The following is a 16,412-nucleotide window of genomic DNA, read 5'->3' as shown; positions in this document are numbered from 1 at the left end:
TGAAAATTACATGAATATGACATTGGGCAAAAGCATGAAGCGCAGCATAATTTGAAATCACGAGTTTGAAGTTTGTCGATCGCGTGTCTCGATGAAGCTGAACCGTATTCAATTCACACAGACCGACCGTCACGCAGAGTACACGCAATCGTGCAGGATACAAATGCACACTTCACAAGATCTCACGGCTGGATTCGACTAAGTTTGCAAGGTTTTTGAAATTAGATGTTCATTAGTCATTCAAAGATTTGTTTAAATTATATAAATGCGTATTTGCTGAATGCTGACGGCAAACGCGCTGCCGTTCTCAGCCCCGTCAAAAAAAACGTCCCGCCACGAACGCATCAGCCAAACAGAAAAACTTATCGGCCGATGCCGATATTTGAAAAATGCCAAATATCGGCCGATATATCGGCCTTGGCGATATATCGGTCGACCACTACCTAAATGGTACATATTAGTAACTTCTGAAAGGTTAACACCTCAGCGACTGATATTGTGCCTTTTTCCTGAGAGTAAATAAATTAGCCAACACATCAAAAAAAAAGACAGTTTAATTACATTTTATTTCTACAATTACTGAACAAGTACTTATTTAATTTAAAGGGGACATAACACATAACACACACAGTTTCACCCAATCTCATGTTAATCTTGAGTACCTATAGAGTAGTACTGCATCCTTCATATCTCCAAAAAGTCTTTAGTTTTATCATATTTATAAAAGAAAGATAAAGCTTTACGATTCTCTCCGGAAAAAGCCGAGCTCCTGGAGCCGCGCCGTGGGCGGAGGTTTACATAATGTTGGGTTCTTTAGGAAGCTGAACAAAGTTATCTTTCCCTTACAAACAAAAACACACTTCTTTAGAGACATTCTTCCCGAGCGAGTCCCGTGCTCTTGCTCTCGCTCTGGTCGATGCGTGCGCGGGCGTGCTCTTCCGGGAGAAATGCCCATATAAGGAGTTCCACCCTCGTCTATGTCATGAAGAGCCAGGATCGAAAAAAACTTTCTGAAACTTGTACGAACCCGGAAATAAGATTTTTAGCACAGAAACACTCTGTCATCCGTCATTGTTTTTTTAAATTTTGTTCATGCTTGGCATGAGAATCCAACTCTTTAACAGTGTAAACAACTCTGAATGCATGAAACAGCATTGTACCCCCCCTTTAAAACATATAAAAGGCAACATACCGAAATATTAAAACAGTGTTCTGGCTATCAAAAAAAAAAAAAAGTAAATTGCATAATAAAAGTAACACATTTAACAATTTGCACCAATGTGACGTTTACAAAAATTACTTTTGTCCTGAGAACACAGTTCAAGCTTTCTGTTTAAACCTTCCATTAAGCCTCTATCTGCATAAAGTTAGAGTAAGATTAAACCATTTCAGTCTATGTGGTAGAAGATATCTAGGCTATACATATGCAGAACAGGTTTGAATGACAAAAAAATTGTACTTGAAAATCTTCCTTAAATATTTAGTTGACCCTTTCCCATGGCAGGATTATAGTCCTATGAGGACCCTGTATACCTGTATTTGGAGGCCCCCTTCACCTCTAACAGCCCCCATAGCAGATGCCATCCTGCTTTAAGCAGCAATTGTAATTTGTATAAAACAATAAGGAAATGTGTGCTGTTGTAGGCTGACATCTGAAGACTAAAAACAACCAGTGGCTGGTCAGCTTGCATGCAGTACCTGTTCAAGTGATCTATAGCTCATGCTAGGCAGAGGCGGCTCTAGTGGGTAACATGCACTGCATGTCTTGGGGGCCACTGACAATCAGAGGCCCCTGTTGCTCATTCGAATATCCAGTCCTGGTCTGGTCAGTGTAGGTTTATCAAGTTCACTTGATAACCAACAGTTATAGTTCTTGTTCTTGGAGAGAAAAACTATGAAATGCAACCGTAAACAAATAGTTCACTCAAAAAGGAAAATTTGCTGAAAATGTGCACACCCTCAGGCCAAGATGTAGATGAGTTTTTTTGTTCATTTGAACAGATTTGGAGAAATTTAACATTACATCACTTGCTCACCAATGGATCCTTTGCAGTGAATGGGTGCCGTCAGAATGAGAGTCCAAACAGCTGATAAAAACATCACAATAATCTACAAGTAACTGAAATGACTCCAGTCCATCAATTAATGTATTGTGAAGTGAAAAGCTGTGTGTTTGTAAGAAACAAATCCATCATTAAGGCGTTTTAACTTTAAATTGTCGCTTCTGGCCAAAATACGCAGCCATACTAATGTTTCTTGCTTGATCTGTGCATATTTCTCCCCTGATTTGGACTATATTTATTTATAGAAACCCAACAAGCATACAGTAAGTCCAAAACTGGCTACAGACCAGTATTTGATGGTCAAACATAATCAAACCAAAATTAGCCAAAATTACAATAAAATAAAATAATAATAAAACAATATGAAAAAATAAAAAGTTATTATCAATCACAAAATTATTTTAAAACAGCAAACATACCAAAAAAAATGTATATGATATGATGACAGAATTAATTATTCCAGTTTAAAGAAGGTTTTGGGCATCTGAAACCAAAATACAAAACCACTGACAGAGAAAACACACACATAGACCTAGTGACAACTAGCCCCATTCTGCAGTATTCTGAAGCTGAGCATAACTAGGAAAAATATATATTCATAGCCTGCAGAAATTCCCACAACTTTTTAAGGTATGGAAATCACGATTACACAATTCCGCGTAGGTTTTCCATCAACGTGGGCTCCGTGTAAGCAGTGCATCCAGAGAGACACAGAGGCAGACTTCATCAGCACCGGGCGAGCAGAACCACACCCACAGCACCAGCCATCACAGACCCACTGCAGCTCAACATCTCCGAGCATCAAACCCCAGCACGACACATCAAACAAACCGCCGGGTGATTGACAGCCGAACGATGAAAGAGAATCGACACACATCATGCGTGTTCTATCTGGAACTACACCGTTTACAAAGCATCACGAGGACAGCTGTCACTGTGACATTACCGAACCAACTGCTATCAAATATGGTTATGATGATGAAAGGGATGAGCGCCGGTGTTACACCGGTATAGGATCAATAACTCTCTCCGGTGAAAGTGATGAGACAGCCAAATTCATTCATTACGCGCATACAGTCATTCGCATTAAATTATTCACTTATTTTATAACAATGAAATACCACATAGCAGTGTGTATGCTGGCGAATCAAATGGAACCGTGCAGTGATCCCGGTTATAAATGAACAATTGTTCGTATGATCCCCAGTAACTTACCGTGAGCGTCTCAGGTGTCCGCGGTCCAGCAGGCCGAAAATGTGTCCTTAATTCCGCTCTGTCCGGAGAAACACGGCATCTCGCAGCAGTTGCGGAAGTGTAGGTGAGGGTGAGGTGTGTTGATGCTGTTACAGGGGTCTCCACTACACACACATGCAAGAGAAATCCGACGGCGAATTTTCGAATCCTACTACTGTGGAGGTCTTCATGAGCAGCGCTCTCGCTATTGGAAGGGAGCGATGCAGCGTCAACAGTTTATAATGAATATATATAAGGCAAGCAATAGGAATTGGAATGTATAAACAAACGTCAGCTTTACATAACTAATATTCATAAACTAAGCCTTGGAGCTGTAATTTAACAGACCACCTCCACGCCCACAGTGAAGAACGTCATTCAAAACTCCTCAGCAAAGCCTCACTATCAGATACAAATGATAGTGCTGTATTTCATTATTTTATGTTAATTGTAACTTAAACTGTAATCGCTATACATTTTGTGTATTGTGATGTGGATACCCTAGGTTTATTGTTTTTCAGTAATGATAATAATAGTAGTTATTATTAATAATAATAACAATAATAATGAAAAATAAAAATACATAAAATCAAGTCTAAAAATTGAAATAAAATTTAACTCTAATATAAAAATGTATAATTTATTGATTTATTATATATATATATATATAGAGAGAGAGAGAGAGAGAGAGAGTTATTCAATAAATGTTATTAAACAAACAAACAAACAAAACAAACACACTTATTATAAGAGACAACTTACAATAACAGTTCTTTCTGATATTGGTTGTTTCAAATAAGTTCCCAACTGATTAACTCAGGTAATAAGTCATAAAAGTATAAGGAGAGAGGAAAATGTGATTTCAGCATGAATTAATGAAATAGTTATAGTGCAGGCAAAGCACCACCAACCGCTGCCATGTAAGGAGGAGGGAGGAGCGTGGGGTTGACAGTGGGTCTTTGCTGAGTGAAGTGGAAAATCAACCTCAGCCTCAGAAACATCACTAAAATGCCATCATTCTGACCTAGATTTCCTTGTCTGCTTGCCTCTCGGTCTCTCCTTGTATACGTATGTTGAAGTGCAGTTAAACACAGACATTACAGCATGCATGATTAACACCATATGCGGGCACTACCTCAGGCCCAACTCTCTCTCTCTCTCTCTCTCTCTCTGTCTCTCTCTCTCTGGATTTTTGTCTTTTCACTTCTTGGATTGGAGGATAAAATAATGAAAGTATGACAAGAAAAAAAATGTATCTTCAAAAAAATTTTTTTTCTATTATCTGGCAAGAACAGTAATCTCGCAAATGGGTGAGAGACAGATGCAACACAACATGTACAATTAAATTATCATATTTTCTAGAGTCCTACATCTCAGTATTTGTGCCCTTGATATTGTATACACAGAAGTCTCAGATAAACTCTTTTTAAAATTTCTTCTAAAATGCACTTATAATGCACTTATAGCACAAAATCATGTTATTGTTACTGCATTGTTACTATTGTTACTGCTACTGGTTTAGGTAAGTATATTTCTGATGCTAAAATGTTTTAGTAAGCACTCATACTATGTATTTTAAAAACACAGTTTGGTTTATACACAGAGAAATAAACTCTTCATCACCATTACTTTTAGATTGGCCAGTCAACAGTATTCATAAAATGGGGTGACTTACACAGATTTATTAATTTTGCTTAGTTCACAGACCTATACTCCATTTAGAGTCATTAAAGGGCATTTTACTAATTTATTTATATCCATGCAGATTTTTAAAATCATATTAATGGAGAGACTACATGCATGTACTTTAAAAAATAATAATTTAAGTAAATAAAAATGGTCAAATTTGTGAAAGAAATGTTATTTTCCTCATACATGATTAAAGTTGTGGTGGGAAAAAAACTCAGTGTGTGAAACTCATAACAAGCTCATTATCTTAAACTTGCTATAAGCTGTATTACTCAACGAAGCTTGTAAAGTGTGTGTGTGTGTGTGTGTGTGTGTGTGTGTGTGTGTATGAACCTTCTGATCAGTTAAACCCTGGTACAAAGTCCAACTCGAATGAGGCATGACTGATCGCTTTTCATTGTCCCTGTTGGTGAACTTGAACACAGTAATGCTTGCCCATGAATGTTAGATCGAAAACTACAGAAAACCCAAGCGAAAAAACTAATTCCCTTTTCTGATCATCATGCCATCTCAGATGCCATTATTTTCTCTTCTTCTTTTTTAAAAGACAGGTGGGAATCTCAAATTCATGCACCATGTCTTCACACTTCACTGGTTGATATGACACTTGAAAGAGAGTAAGTAAAGAGTACTAAGAAATATACGACCCTGGAAATGTGGTGAGTAAATGTGTCTTAGTTGTGCATCATATACAAGGGAAAGCAATCATATAAGAGAAGAGCTGCTCTGGATTGTCTGTTCAATAATGCAGCAAGCTCTGTTCCCATGGTTACAGCACGCATTCCTCATTAGCTGAAGATCATGCACTGCACACACTCACATACTAAACACTATGCTCACAAACAGCCCTCAGTTTAACATGTTTAACTCCTGTCCCTGTTTGTTGCTTGTTGTGATAAAATCAGATCAAATTAAAAAGTATGGATTCTGATGCATTTTTGCTTTACATGATGCATGGAGTAATAATTCCAAGCAGTTTTACGAATTTACAATTATAAACATTTGAAGCAAGGGCCATTATATGTCATTATGATCTGTAAAACAAAGTGAATTAGCCAGCTTTGTTTAAATGAAGGATTGCAGAAATGGGTACACCCTTGATTAAATTCAATAAACGTGTAATATTTTAAAATTTCAGTCCATAATATGTCCTCCATAACTTTAAGTATACTGCTCTGACCTCTCTTTGCATTGAGTGTAAGTTAGTGACAAATTGTCACATCTATCCTGTTTAACTCTGAGATCCTTAAAATGGGGAGTGTTGCTCAATTTGTCTACAAAATCCCCCACAGGTCCCCAAGAGTGTTAAGTTGGGTGAAATACTTCTCCACGTACAGAAGATTTTTAACATTGGGAAAATGTATAATCATTGTCATGTTGAAGGAAAACAGGGAGACAGGCACTTCTCACTGTACTCCTCCCCTAGCAAGTCCATTGTTTTTTAATCTCTGTGTTACTTTTGCTATATTTTCATATTTGGTATTCCTCTTGTACCACTGTCCACTTTGTGCAAAGAAAAAAATCTCAATGACAGTTATCTCTCAAGTGGTTCCATTGTTGTCAGCAATATGCCTGAGAAGGATTCCATGGGCTACACTGTAAAAAATGACCGTGAATTTAACGGTAAAAGACTGTAAAAATGCTACAGTAAAAACCTGTTAAATGGTTAACGGTAAATTCCCCTACTATATACGGTGAAAAACTGTATTGGACATTACATGTATTGGACATTAATTTTACGGTAGTATACCGTTTTTGGAAGTGAAAAATACCGTATAATTTACAGTGAATAACCGTAAATTGACATTCCCAGAATTCCCTGCGTTACATTTCAAATTTGATGTTTTTTTGTTGAAATAACTATGTTTCTTCTTAGTTTTTTCTTATCAGTTATGTATATTAGGGTTGTGTGTTACACCTAATGTTGTTAAATTAATGTTTATTGCATTATTTCAGTTTCATGTGTTACCATGATTGTGTTTAGTGTTTGTGTGAATGACACTGTGCACCTTCTATACGTGTTATTATTTAAAAGCTGCTTGTGCTGGGCTTTGGTTCATCATGTGACTTTCTCATCAGCACCTGCTTTTGGTGGTTATCAGTGTATTACAAAGGTACAAAACAGATTTCAGTACTTCAATAGGTTGGTATATTAACATTATATCAGTTAATGAAATTACGGTATTTAACTGTAAATTTAAGTTAAAACCGTAAAACCTAAAACGTTGCTACCGTATTTTTTACGGTAAAATTCCGGCAACCACAGCTTTTTTTCACAGTGTATGTGACACTTTTAATTGTCAAGAAAATGGCAAAGAATAACATACTAACTGTTGATCAAAAATTGCCTTTAACTTGCACTGAACATTTTTTATTTAGTTATTTTTTATAACTTTCAGGAGGGTGTACTCATTTTGCAACATCTTATCTTATTTTCCTGAGTAATTTTGATACGATTATTTTGAAATCGATCAAGCAAAACTTGCTGGAACATTATATCTCAAAGGACCCTAGTCTTATAGGTAAAATTTAATTGCTGAATTTGTTGTTTCAGAATGGGTGTCATTTATTCTGAGTCTTGTAAATAGTATTGGTTGTCCTACCTGCCTCAAGCTTATTTATATCTCGGTAATCTCAACATTTTTTAATTATCAATTGATAATTTTGCTGTATTTGGATATAACAAGTGCCTCAATCTTCTTGTTCTAGTGCGGAAACTCAACTGCGCGGTTGAGGTCCTGGTTGGATATTCAGGGTTTTGATCCCTACAGTCAGCTATGAATGTGTCAGACTCGTGCCAGGACCAGCTGGGATGTAACTTAGTTTTGTCAAGAAGGATGTTCATCCAGTCATCTACTAATGGCTGAATGGCAGCTCTACCTTCATGTTTTCCTACCTGCTGGACAGACTACAACTCTTCCTTTTCCCATTTAACGCGGTTCAATAAACACCATTCTTCATTTAGGCCAGAGGAGAACTGGTCCCCCGACTGAGCCTGGCTTCTCCCAAGGTTTTTTTCTCCATTTGTGTCACCGGATGGAGTTTGGGTTTCTTGCCACTGTCGCCTTCTGGCTTGCTTAGTAGGGGTCTGAAAGACATGTAACTTTCAGTAATTTATCAACATGACCATAATGATTGACACCATTGGAAGAGAACTAATTTGAACTGAAATAAGCCAGATGATGGCACTATTGTTTTCTGTAGGGCTGCATTACAGGTGAATGACATCTTGCAACATCGACATTGGTATTGAACTGAAATGAATCAACACCGAACTGACTCAAGCTGAATAACAACATTGCTGCCTGTTGTAGAACTGTCAATAGCTGATCAATTAACTCCACACTGTTGTTGATCTGAAGTACTTAAGCTAAATAATGACACTGTTGTCTTTTAGAGCTGCTTTACAGCAGAATTACAGCTAGGTCCCCATAGCTTCCTAGCTTCATAATTTCCACAACTGCTTCTGCTATTTCCTGTTTATCTCTGTGAAGCTGCTTTGACATAATCGGTATTGTATGAAGTGCTATAGAAATAAATGTGACTTGACTTGACTTGTGGCAGCAGTTGTATTAAACATCTTTAGAGTGTGATGAGTCTCCGGCTCTTCCTGCTACGGCCGGGCTAGTGGGTGTGTCTAGGAGACTCATCAAGAGAACGATGTCCACCTGTTCTTCCTGCTATAAAAGTCTTGGCTTTGTTGGTGTGGGGGTGCCTGGTTTGCTCCCGATTGCTTTGTGTTTGTTTTTGGTTTTGGAATGTTTATTTGGATTCTGTTATGAGTTGTGAGACTTGTTCTGTCTGACTCTATAACATCTTGTGTCAAACAGAAATGGCAGTTATTTTTCATTTCTTTTGTTAATAAATAATTTGTTGCAACCTTACCAACCGCATGTCCTCCTTTCATTTGTTACGGCTTTGAGCCGGTCGTGACAAGAGACCAGAAGAACTGTTAATGTAAAATCACTACTATTTGGTTCACATTTGAAACAGTGCTGCCTCTAACAACACAAACCCTATATGCCTTTAACTCTGGTTACCCATTACCTGAGACTGGGGTTTAGTAAGAGACCAATCACAATGGTGTCCACAGCACTAGAGGTGAAAGGATGACATTTACCTGGACAGACCGTTATAAAATTCATTGTATCAGTCAAACTAAACCAATAACAAAATTCATAATTTAAGAATTGTCTCCCTTTAGATTCATGAGTTGGAATTTAAATTGAATTGGCTATGAAGTTGAACTAGATTTTGGATTTTGGAATTTACTGAGGTTTGCGTTCACTCTACTTCCTTAAAATATTTCTGCATCTTATCTTATTATTAATTATTCATATTTACTTAGCATTATTACATTACTTGATCAGTTTTCAGCTTTCGTGTGGTTGTGGGTCTTAAAATTAGGCAAAAATAAATATTTTTATTTTAGTTTAGTTTAGTTTTTTTTATTGTATTTATTTATTTTTTCAGGTCTTTTATTTTGAAAATCCGGGAAGGCAGCAACAGGAACTTGAATAGGCATTGTCAACATTCTGGTCCAGTCAGTCAGTGGGGGAGGGTTTATTTAGTAAGCATCATCTGGACGGGCCTCTGCTCAGTCCGCTGTGTGCTCATCACTTACTTCAGTTACACTGTGTCTGGTGTCAGGATACACTAAAGGCAGCTCTGTCATACTTATGATGGAGTGATAAAGGAGCACAGGTAAGAAAAAAAGGCGAAAGAAATGTCGTTGCAGTCGGTGATTGAAGACTCGCTGTGTAGTTTCATTTATGTAATGTATGTCTGTGAAGAGCGTTCACAGACATACAGAAAAATCAACAGTTTAAGCGTTTGGAAGTGATCGGAGGTACTTCTGTTTGCTCCTCCGTGCTTGTTGATCAGTGTTTGTTTGAGTGTAACTTTACTTTCTGTTCTGCCGGTCAGTAGTGAAGGTGACACGGCTGAGCAATGACAGAATGACAGCTCAGCCTTTTTTGCATGTCCAAGTGGTGCAAAATACACTGTTTACAAAACATTTACCATGGTAACAATGGCTTTCATTATGTAGTTTCCATGAAATTCAGTTTTAGTTATTTCAACTATCTTAAACGCATAATAAATTCATATGGGATCTCCCTAAGAATCTTTCAGAATCTATAGTTACAATAGCATACTTTTAAATTAACGGTGTGAATTTGCTTTTTATGTAATAAAACATTCTTTTGGGTCTTACATATAGTCATTTAAAATACAAATAAATTAGTAATATTAATAAAATGCAACTTAATTTAATTTAAGTTTTATAGTGTATTTTAAGGATATTTTTGTTATCTCTATTATGGCAGCAGGATTAGCTAGAAAGGAGAAGTAGGACTTCAGGATTTCAGAAAAAAATATATATAAAAGAAAGAAAAAAAAAAAGAAACTGATGCGGTCAAAAAAATACAGCAATGAAAAGATAACTGTCCATTATTTTAAAAAGCACTTATTAAGATTGTTGTGTCTTTTTGTTTTAGGCTTAGAAATGGACGGCTCTCTTCTTGAATCTCCACTGCCATCCCCAGCATCACCTGTCCCCACAGCTTTCTCTGCATCTGGGCACAGCATTCATCCAGTGTCCTCTTCTTCAATGTCTAGCCCCTCCCCTTCAACAATGACTCCACCCCCACATCACGCCTCACAGACAGGTCGAGCCCAGCTGAATGCAGCCAGCAATTCCCCCACTGCTTTTCCAGGACAATCATCTTTTCCTCTACAGGGTACGGATTCACTCTCTGCTGGATAAGGCACAGCTCAGATGTCACATACTCCCATGCTGGTATTCCCCAAGTTCCTGTGTCATGAGCCATTGACTTCGTTCAGATCTTCTACCACACACACACACACCAGTGGTGTTATTATTAACTAAAAATATTAAAAATAGTTTTCAGTAATTGAAATAAAGCTGAAAGCAGAAATAAATGATAAAGATTAGATAAAAAACTTAACATTTAAAAACTTACAATTAAAAATGTTGCCTTGGCAACTAGTAGAAATAAGTTTAACTACATATGAATGCTAAATTAAAATATTTTAAAAAACAAAACTAATAAAAATAAATGACTAAAATTTTAATTAAAATGAAAACTGATTTTTAAGCTAATTTAAAATATTCATATATATATATATAATACTACAATAATGCTGACATGCACAAAACTTGTCATAAATAGTACAATACAACATCAAATTGCCTTATGAAGAGCACTGATATGTTGTCAGTTGTCTTAATGTTTTTCTTCCTTATGTTTTCTGCTTTTAACTATCAAGGAAGAGTAGTACACTCAGCTACATTTAACACGTTATCATAGATACGCCAGGACTACATTGCCTGAACACACTGATCTGATTTGCAAACAGTTGCAAATAAGATGGTGTAGGTAGTCAGTCTTAAATATCTGATTTGAAAAACAAATGTGTGTGAAAATCTGCTGTGTGAACATCTTTAGTATAAACTGGACTGGTTTACTGTGAAACTGCTACAGCGTTGCTTGCGTGAAAGAAGAGGTAAAGCAGATACGTATTATGATATCTAGATTATAAACATATGACATCCCTTTCTCTGTACTTACATTTAGCCTGAATGTATAATGGATTTGCGTGTGTGTTTGTGCCAGGCATCACAGCTGAGAACAGAGAGGAGGTGTGTTCCCTGGCATGTGAATCTCGTTTTCAGCGCAGTGTAAGGAAAGCAGCTCTGCTCATGTACTGGAAACTCAATCCAGAGAGGAAGAAAAGCATCACTGCCGCTGAACTTGTGGAAAATGTTAGCCAGCTCAACACTGAGACAGGTGAAACATCAGGAATCTGTTGTTGTGATCAACAAGTTTGGACGATGTTGAAAGAATAGTGCTTCTGTCATTACCCTTGTGTTGTCCCCAACCTGCTGTTATAATTTTTCAAAATAAAAATTAGAATCTTCATGCAGATATTTTATATGTAAATATCTCCAGAACATTTAACATGATTGTGTGTCCTCCTCCTCCTCTAGATGGCGTTCCCAACAGCCCTCTCTCAACCCCAACACAGAAACAAAGAAAAGTTTTGGAGAGTTTGGTCACAAGAGATGGTGAATGCATTGTGTTATCTTCCCTTTAGAGTCTAATATGTTTTAGACTTTGTGGTCTAATATGCATATAATGTCCTGCATTTGTGTGTCTGTTCTCTGGCAGGGGCTGATTATGTAGGTGTAGAAGAGTTTGTTGAGAATACTAAACAATATGCTGAGGGTATTTCCCCAACTCCTGCCATGGAAGGGGTCGCTGGTGATGATGATGATGATGATGATGAAGGACCAGTAAAGAACCCAGATGAACTCCCTTTGCATCAGAAGGTGTTATTAAATTTCTGCTTAAATCTATGAATGTGAAAACTTGGCGAGATGACTCATTGTGTACTGCCTACGTGGCCAGCTGTCCACACAAAAGATTCCACTTTGGTTAGGATACCATTTAAGTAATTGATGTTAGATGCTCTTCATAGACAATAGAAGATGATTACACACAGGATGTTGGCTAATGTGCCGATACATGAATAAGAACACAGAATATAAAACACCTATTTATTGTATGAAGTGATGCAGACTGCGCTTGTCAAAGGAGGGGGCTTTGTAGAAAACGACGTGTTTGAGAGCGGCGGGGCATAGAGGACCTACAATAATGTACAGTATTTGAAAAATAATGTGTTTTTTGAACATTAAAGTATGTCAACATATTCTGTTACATCAAATACACAAAATAATGATCTTTAAAATAGCATCATATGACCCCTTTAATTTGGTAGAAAAAACTGCTTATACAGTCATTCGCACTGCATGTTATTCCATGTCTGGCATATTTGGCATGTTCAACATAATCAGTGTTAGAGCATTTCCCTATAAATAAGGGTTCGCTACCAAAACAGTAATCATATATTAAAGTACAACACGAAAACTAAATTTGAATGAAGAGTCTTATCTATTTTGTTACTTAAAAGTAGGCCACATGTACATGATATTTGGAGTTCTCAAAAATAATTTACACACCCTCATGCCATTCCAAATCCATATGAATTGAGTGGTTTAATCCGAGTCTTCTGTCGATCGCTTTATATGACGAACAGATTTAATTTAGGCTTTTAATTCACATACAAATGATAGATTGGATGACAGATCAATGCACATACATAGAACATCAAATACATCCACAGAAGCTAAAACATGCTTGCTTGATGCATGAAAACCAACCCCATGCGGTTCTACTGTGTCAAGAAATTAAGCATTTTGGTTGGGTTGATTTTCAATGGATAAGAAAAATTGTGAGAGAATATTAAAAATAACTTAATTTATGTTTTGAGGATGAACGAAAGTCTTATGGGCTTGGAACAACAATGATATTTCCATTTTTTGGTGGACTATCCCTTTAATGACAACACATTCTTAATATTTCTGACATTTGACATCACTACTATTTAGTTAAGCAGCTCACTATGTTTTGAGACGCATCCAATATTATACAGTACTAAAATATGATATTTGGCTAAACAAATCATTTTCTTCATACCTACAGGTGTTGAAGTTTCCCCTTCACGCAGTGATGGAGGTGAAAGAGGTGTTGATTGACTGGGCGTCACGTGCTGGCATGCAGTGGATTAGCGCTCTCATACCTACTCATCACATCAATGCCCTCATCTTCCTCTTCATCATTTCCAACCTAACCCTGGAGTTCTTTGTCCTCGTCATTCCCCTCATTATATTCTACCTCTCCTTCGTGTCAATGGTAATCTGTACGCTCCGAGTCTTCCAGAACAGCAAGGCATGGGAGAACTTTCGAGCGCTGACCGCCATGTTGTCTCATTTTGAGCAGGGGATCGACCTTGAGCTGGCCGAGTCCAACTTCACACGGAACCACCTTGAGCCATACCTATACTTCCTCCTTTCTGCGCTTTTCCTCATCCTTTCATTTCCTGTGGCAGACAAGTCCTGGTTGCCATGTTCGGAACTGGCTACGGTTGCAGTCTTTTTCACTGTAAGCAGCTACTTAAGCCTGCGACCAGCAGCACAGCAGCATGCCAGATTTGCTCTGCTCTCCCAGGTTGCCTCCGCCATTTCTGCATTCATGAATCAGTTGCTGGGAGGCTGGGTGGGTCGTATAGTTGGTGGCGCTTGGTTCAGCATGCACCTTGGTGACTGGTTGGTACTGCATGTGGGCGTGCCTTGTGTTTTGTATCTCTACCTCGTCTACCTGTGTTCCCGTATGGCCACAGCAGGTGGTGCACGTGGCACCTACTGTGTGCTGCTGCCCTACCTGGTGTGCTTCATCTGGTGTGAACTGTCCGTCACGCTGTTGCAAGAGTCCACTGCATTGGGGCTTATGCGCACAGCTGTAGGCTACCTCCTTTTCTTCTTTGCTTTGCCGGTGTTATCGCTGGCTTTAGCAGCCGTAATGCTGGTGCAGCTAGTGCAGTGGTTCCTCGGCCTGGAACTGACCAAAATGATTGTAACGGTGTGCGTTTGCGTGCTGCCTGTCCTGCTGCGCTGGTGGACACGTTTTAGTGTGTCGCCCTTGGCAGTGCTGCGCTCCTTGCGGCGTAGCAGTGTGGTCAAGTTGATCCTTGTGTGGATTTCAGCTCTGGTGCTCTTCAGCTGGTTCTACGTGTACCGTTCGGAGGGGATGAAGGTATACAACTCCACCCTGACTTGGCAGGAGTACAGCGACCTGTGCGGCCCTCGTGCATGGAAGGAGCGTAACATGGCACATGCCCAGATCCTCTGCAGCCACTTGGAGGGACACCGGGTAACATGGGAGGGTCGGTTTAAGTATGTCCGCGTCACTGAGATTGAGAACGGCGTGCAAACTGTCATCAACCTTCTGCCCGTCTTTATAGCAGACTGGGTTCGATGTCTATACGGCGAGGAGTATCCTGCTTGTGAAGAGACCCAGACAGGACCCGCTGAACCACTGTGTCAGCTCAAGGCCCTTGCAAAGCACAAGTGCCATGTCAAACGTTTCGACTACTACAAGTTTGAAGTAACTATGGGGATGCCGCAGAAGGTGCGCAATGGGGCACAAGATTTTGATGATGCCACCAAAGACATTGTGCTACGGGCTAGTAACGAATTTCGCCGCGTCCTACTGGCACTCAGCTCAGGCAGCGTGGTGGAGTTCAGCACGGTACTTGAGGGTAGACTGGGCAGCAAATGGCCAGTGTTTGAGCTCAAAGCCTTGCGCTGCAAAACATGTGCCTCGCCGCTTGTACCAATAAAACAACAGGTCAAGATCGAGCAGGACTGGAGGGTTAACGCTAGAAATGCCTTAGCGTTTGCCTTCAATTTCCTTTTCCACCCTCTGCTCTCAGCTGAGGTGGACGGTACTGTAGCTACTACAGAAGTATCTGTGTGAAGCTAGTTTTTGACCATTGGCATACACTGCAGTATTAGACTGAATTTCGAAGTGCAAGGATATTTGATAAAGTGCTTTTGATAAAAGTGCTATTAAAACGCCAGAGGCGTTGTCATCTTGTTTTGTCTGTTTCAAGTATGAAAGTGAACAACTTTCTGTAGCACCTATAGCAGAGGTGCCCAGTCCTGTTCCTGAAGGGCCACGATCCTGCAGAGTTTAGATCCAGCCTGATCCAGTACAACTGCCTTGAATTTTCTAGGAATCCTGAAGAACTTCTTTAGCTGGTTCAGGCGTGTTTAATTAGGGTTGAAGCTAAACTTTGCGTGAAAGTGGTCCTCCAGATGCAGACTTGGACACTCCAGTGCTACAGAAACCAAATAAAATACCACTACAATCCCTGAACTATTTAATTCCCCTTTAACTATTTAATAAAAAGTTAAGGAATATGAATATGTATATCATGGGGAAATTGAAAGCCATGCCTAAATTGCCAAAAACCAGTGCATCTGGACTCACTAAATTTTCTATAATGAGAGGTTACATTCACTAGCTTCCGCATGTTTTATTGATTTGTAGGGCTTTTGAATGTCTGCTATTATATTTAATTGAGTTATTGTATTGGAAGATAATTCATTACTATTTGGGTGTGTGCAAGTGTGTGTCTGCGTTTTATCATTATTATGCCTTAGATTGGTTAAAATGTATCTTTTGAAGATTTATGTAACCCATTTAGGACGTATAGAACAAATGTGAAAATGATTAATGATTTTTCTGTGAAAATACTGTAAAGTACAATAGAGGTTTTTCTTAGACACACGTATAGATCTTTTTATTTTCTATAAGTTTGGGATTATTATTGTCACATATATTAATAATAATCTCTGTTTGAGATTTTAGTAGACATTTCAAACCTTAAACATTGCTGAACAGATTTTTGATTGTTTGTGGCTGCATTGAAGGTACAATCTGACCAGTACATTGCACAATATTAAAACACTGTATGTAGTAAATGAATTAGTCCTGTGTG

General features: G+C 38.5%; 2 protein-coding genes across 2 annotated transcripts in view; one reads left to right on the top strand and one right to left on the bottom strand.

The window, feature by feature from the left end:
• Positions 1-3,421, bottom strand: part of LOC107749706 (janus kinase and microtubule-interacting protein 3-like) — a 35,699-nt gene extending 32,278 nt beyond the window's left edge. The window contains exon 1 of the mRNA XM_016564850.1: positions 3,279-3,421. The gene's annotated coding sequence lies outside the window, so the exon portion shown is untranslated. The remainder of the gene's footprint in view (positions 1-3,278) is intronic.
• A 6,115-nt stretch (positions 3,422-9,536) lies between these two features.
• LOC107749704 (wolframin-like) lies at positions 9,537-16,167 on the top strand. The gene is made up of 7 exons (XM_016564849.1): positions 9,537-9,689; positions 10,484-10,743; positions 11,456-11,513; positions 11,624-11,797; positions 11,998-12,075; positions 12,179-12,339; positions 13,553-16,167. The coding sequence occupies exons 2-7, from the start codon at positions 10,492-10,494 to the stop codon at positions 15,383-15,385; spliced, it is 2,556 nt and encodes an 851-aa protein (XP_016420335.1). The 5' UTR covers positions 9,537-9,689; positions 10,484-10,491; the 3' UTR covers positions 15,386-16,167.
• Positions 16,168-16,412: the final 245 nt, after the last annotated feature.

The sequence above is a fragment of the Sinocyclocheilus rhinocerous genome, unplaced genomic scaffold (genome assembly GCF_001515625.1).
Source record: "Sinocyclocheilus rhinocerous isolate Xijiao unplaced genomic scaffold, SAMN03320098_v1.1 scaffold2938, whole genome shotgun sequence".
NCBI classification, from domain to species: Eukaryota; Metazoa; Chordata; class Actinopteri; order Cypriniformes; family Cyprinidae; genus Sinocyclocheilus; species Sinocyclocheilus rhinocerous.
This window is presented reverse-complemented; position numbering and strand designations above follow the sequence as displayed.

Coding starts and splice junctions, on each gene's coding strand:
- LOC107749704 (XM_016564849.1), top strand. CDS start 10,492: ATGGACGGCTCTCTTCTTGAATCTCCACTGCCATCCCCAGCATCACCT. Junction 10,744..11,455: donor AGGGTACGGATTCACTCTCT/GCTGGATAAGGC, acceptor GAACATCTTTAG/TATAAACTGGACTGGTTTAC. Junction 11,514..11,623: donor TTGCTTGCGTGAAAGAAGAG/GTAAAGCAGATA, acceptor TGTTTGTGCCAG/GCATCACAGCTGAGAACAGA.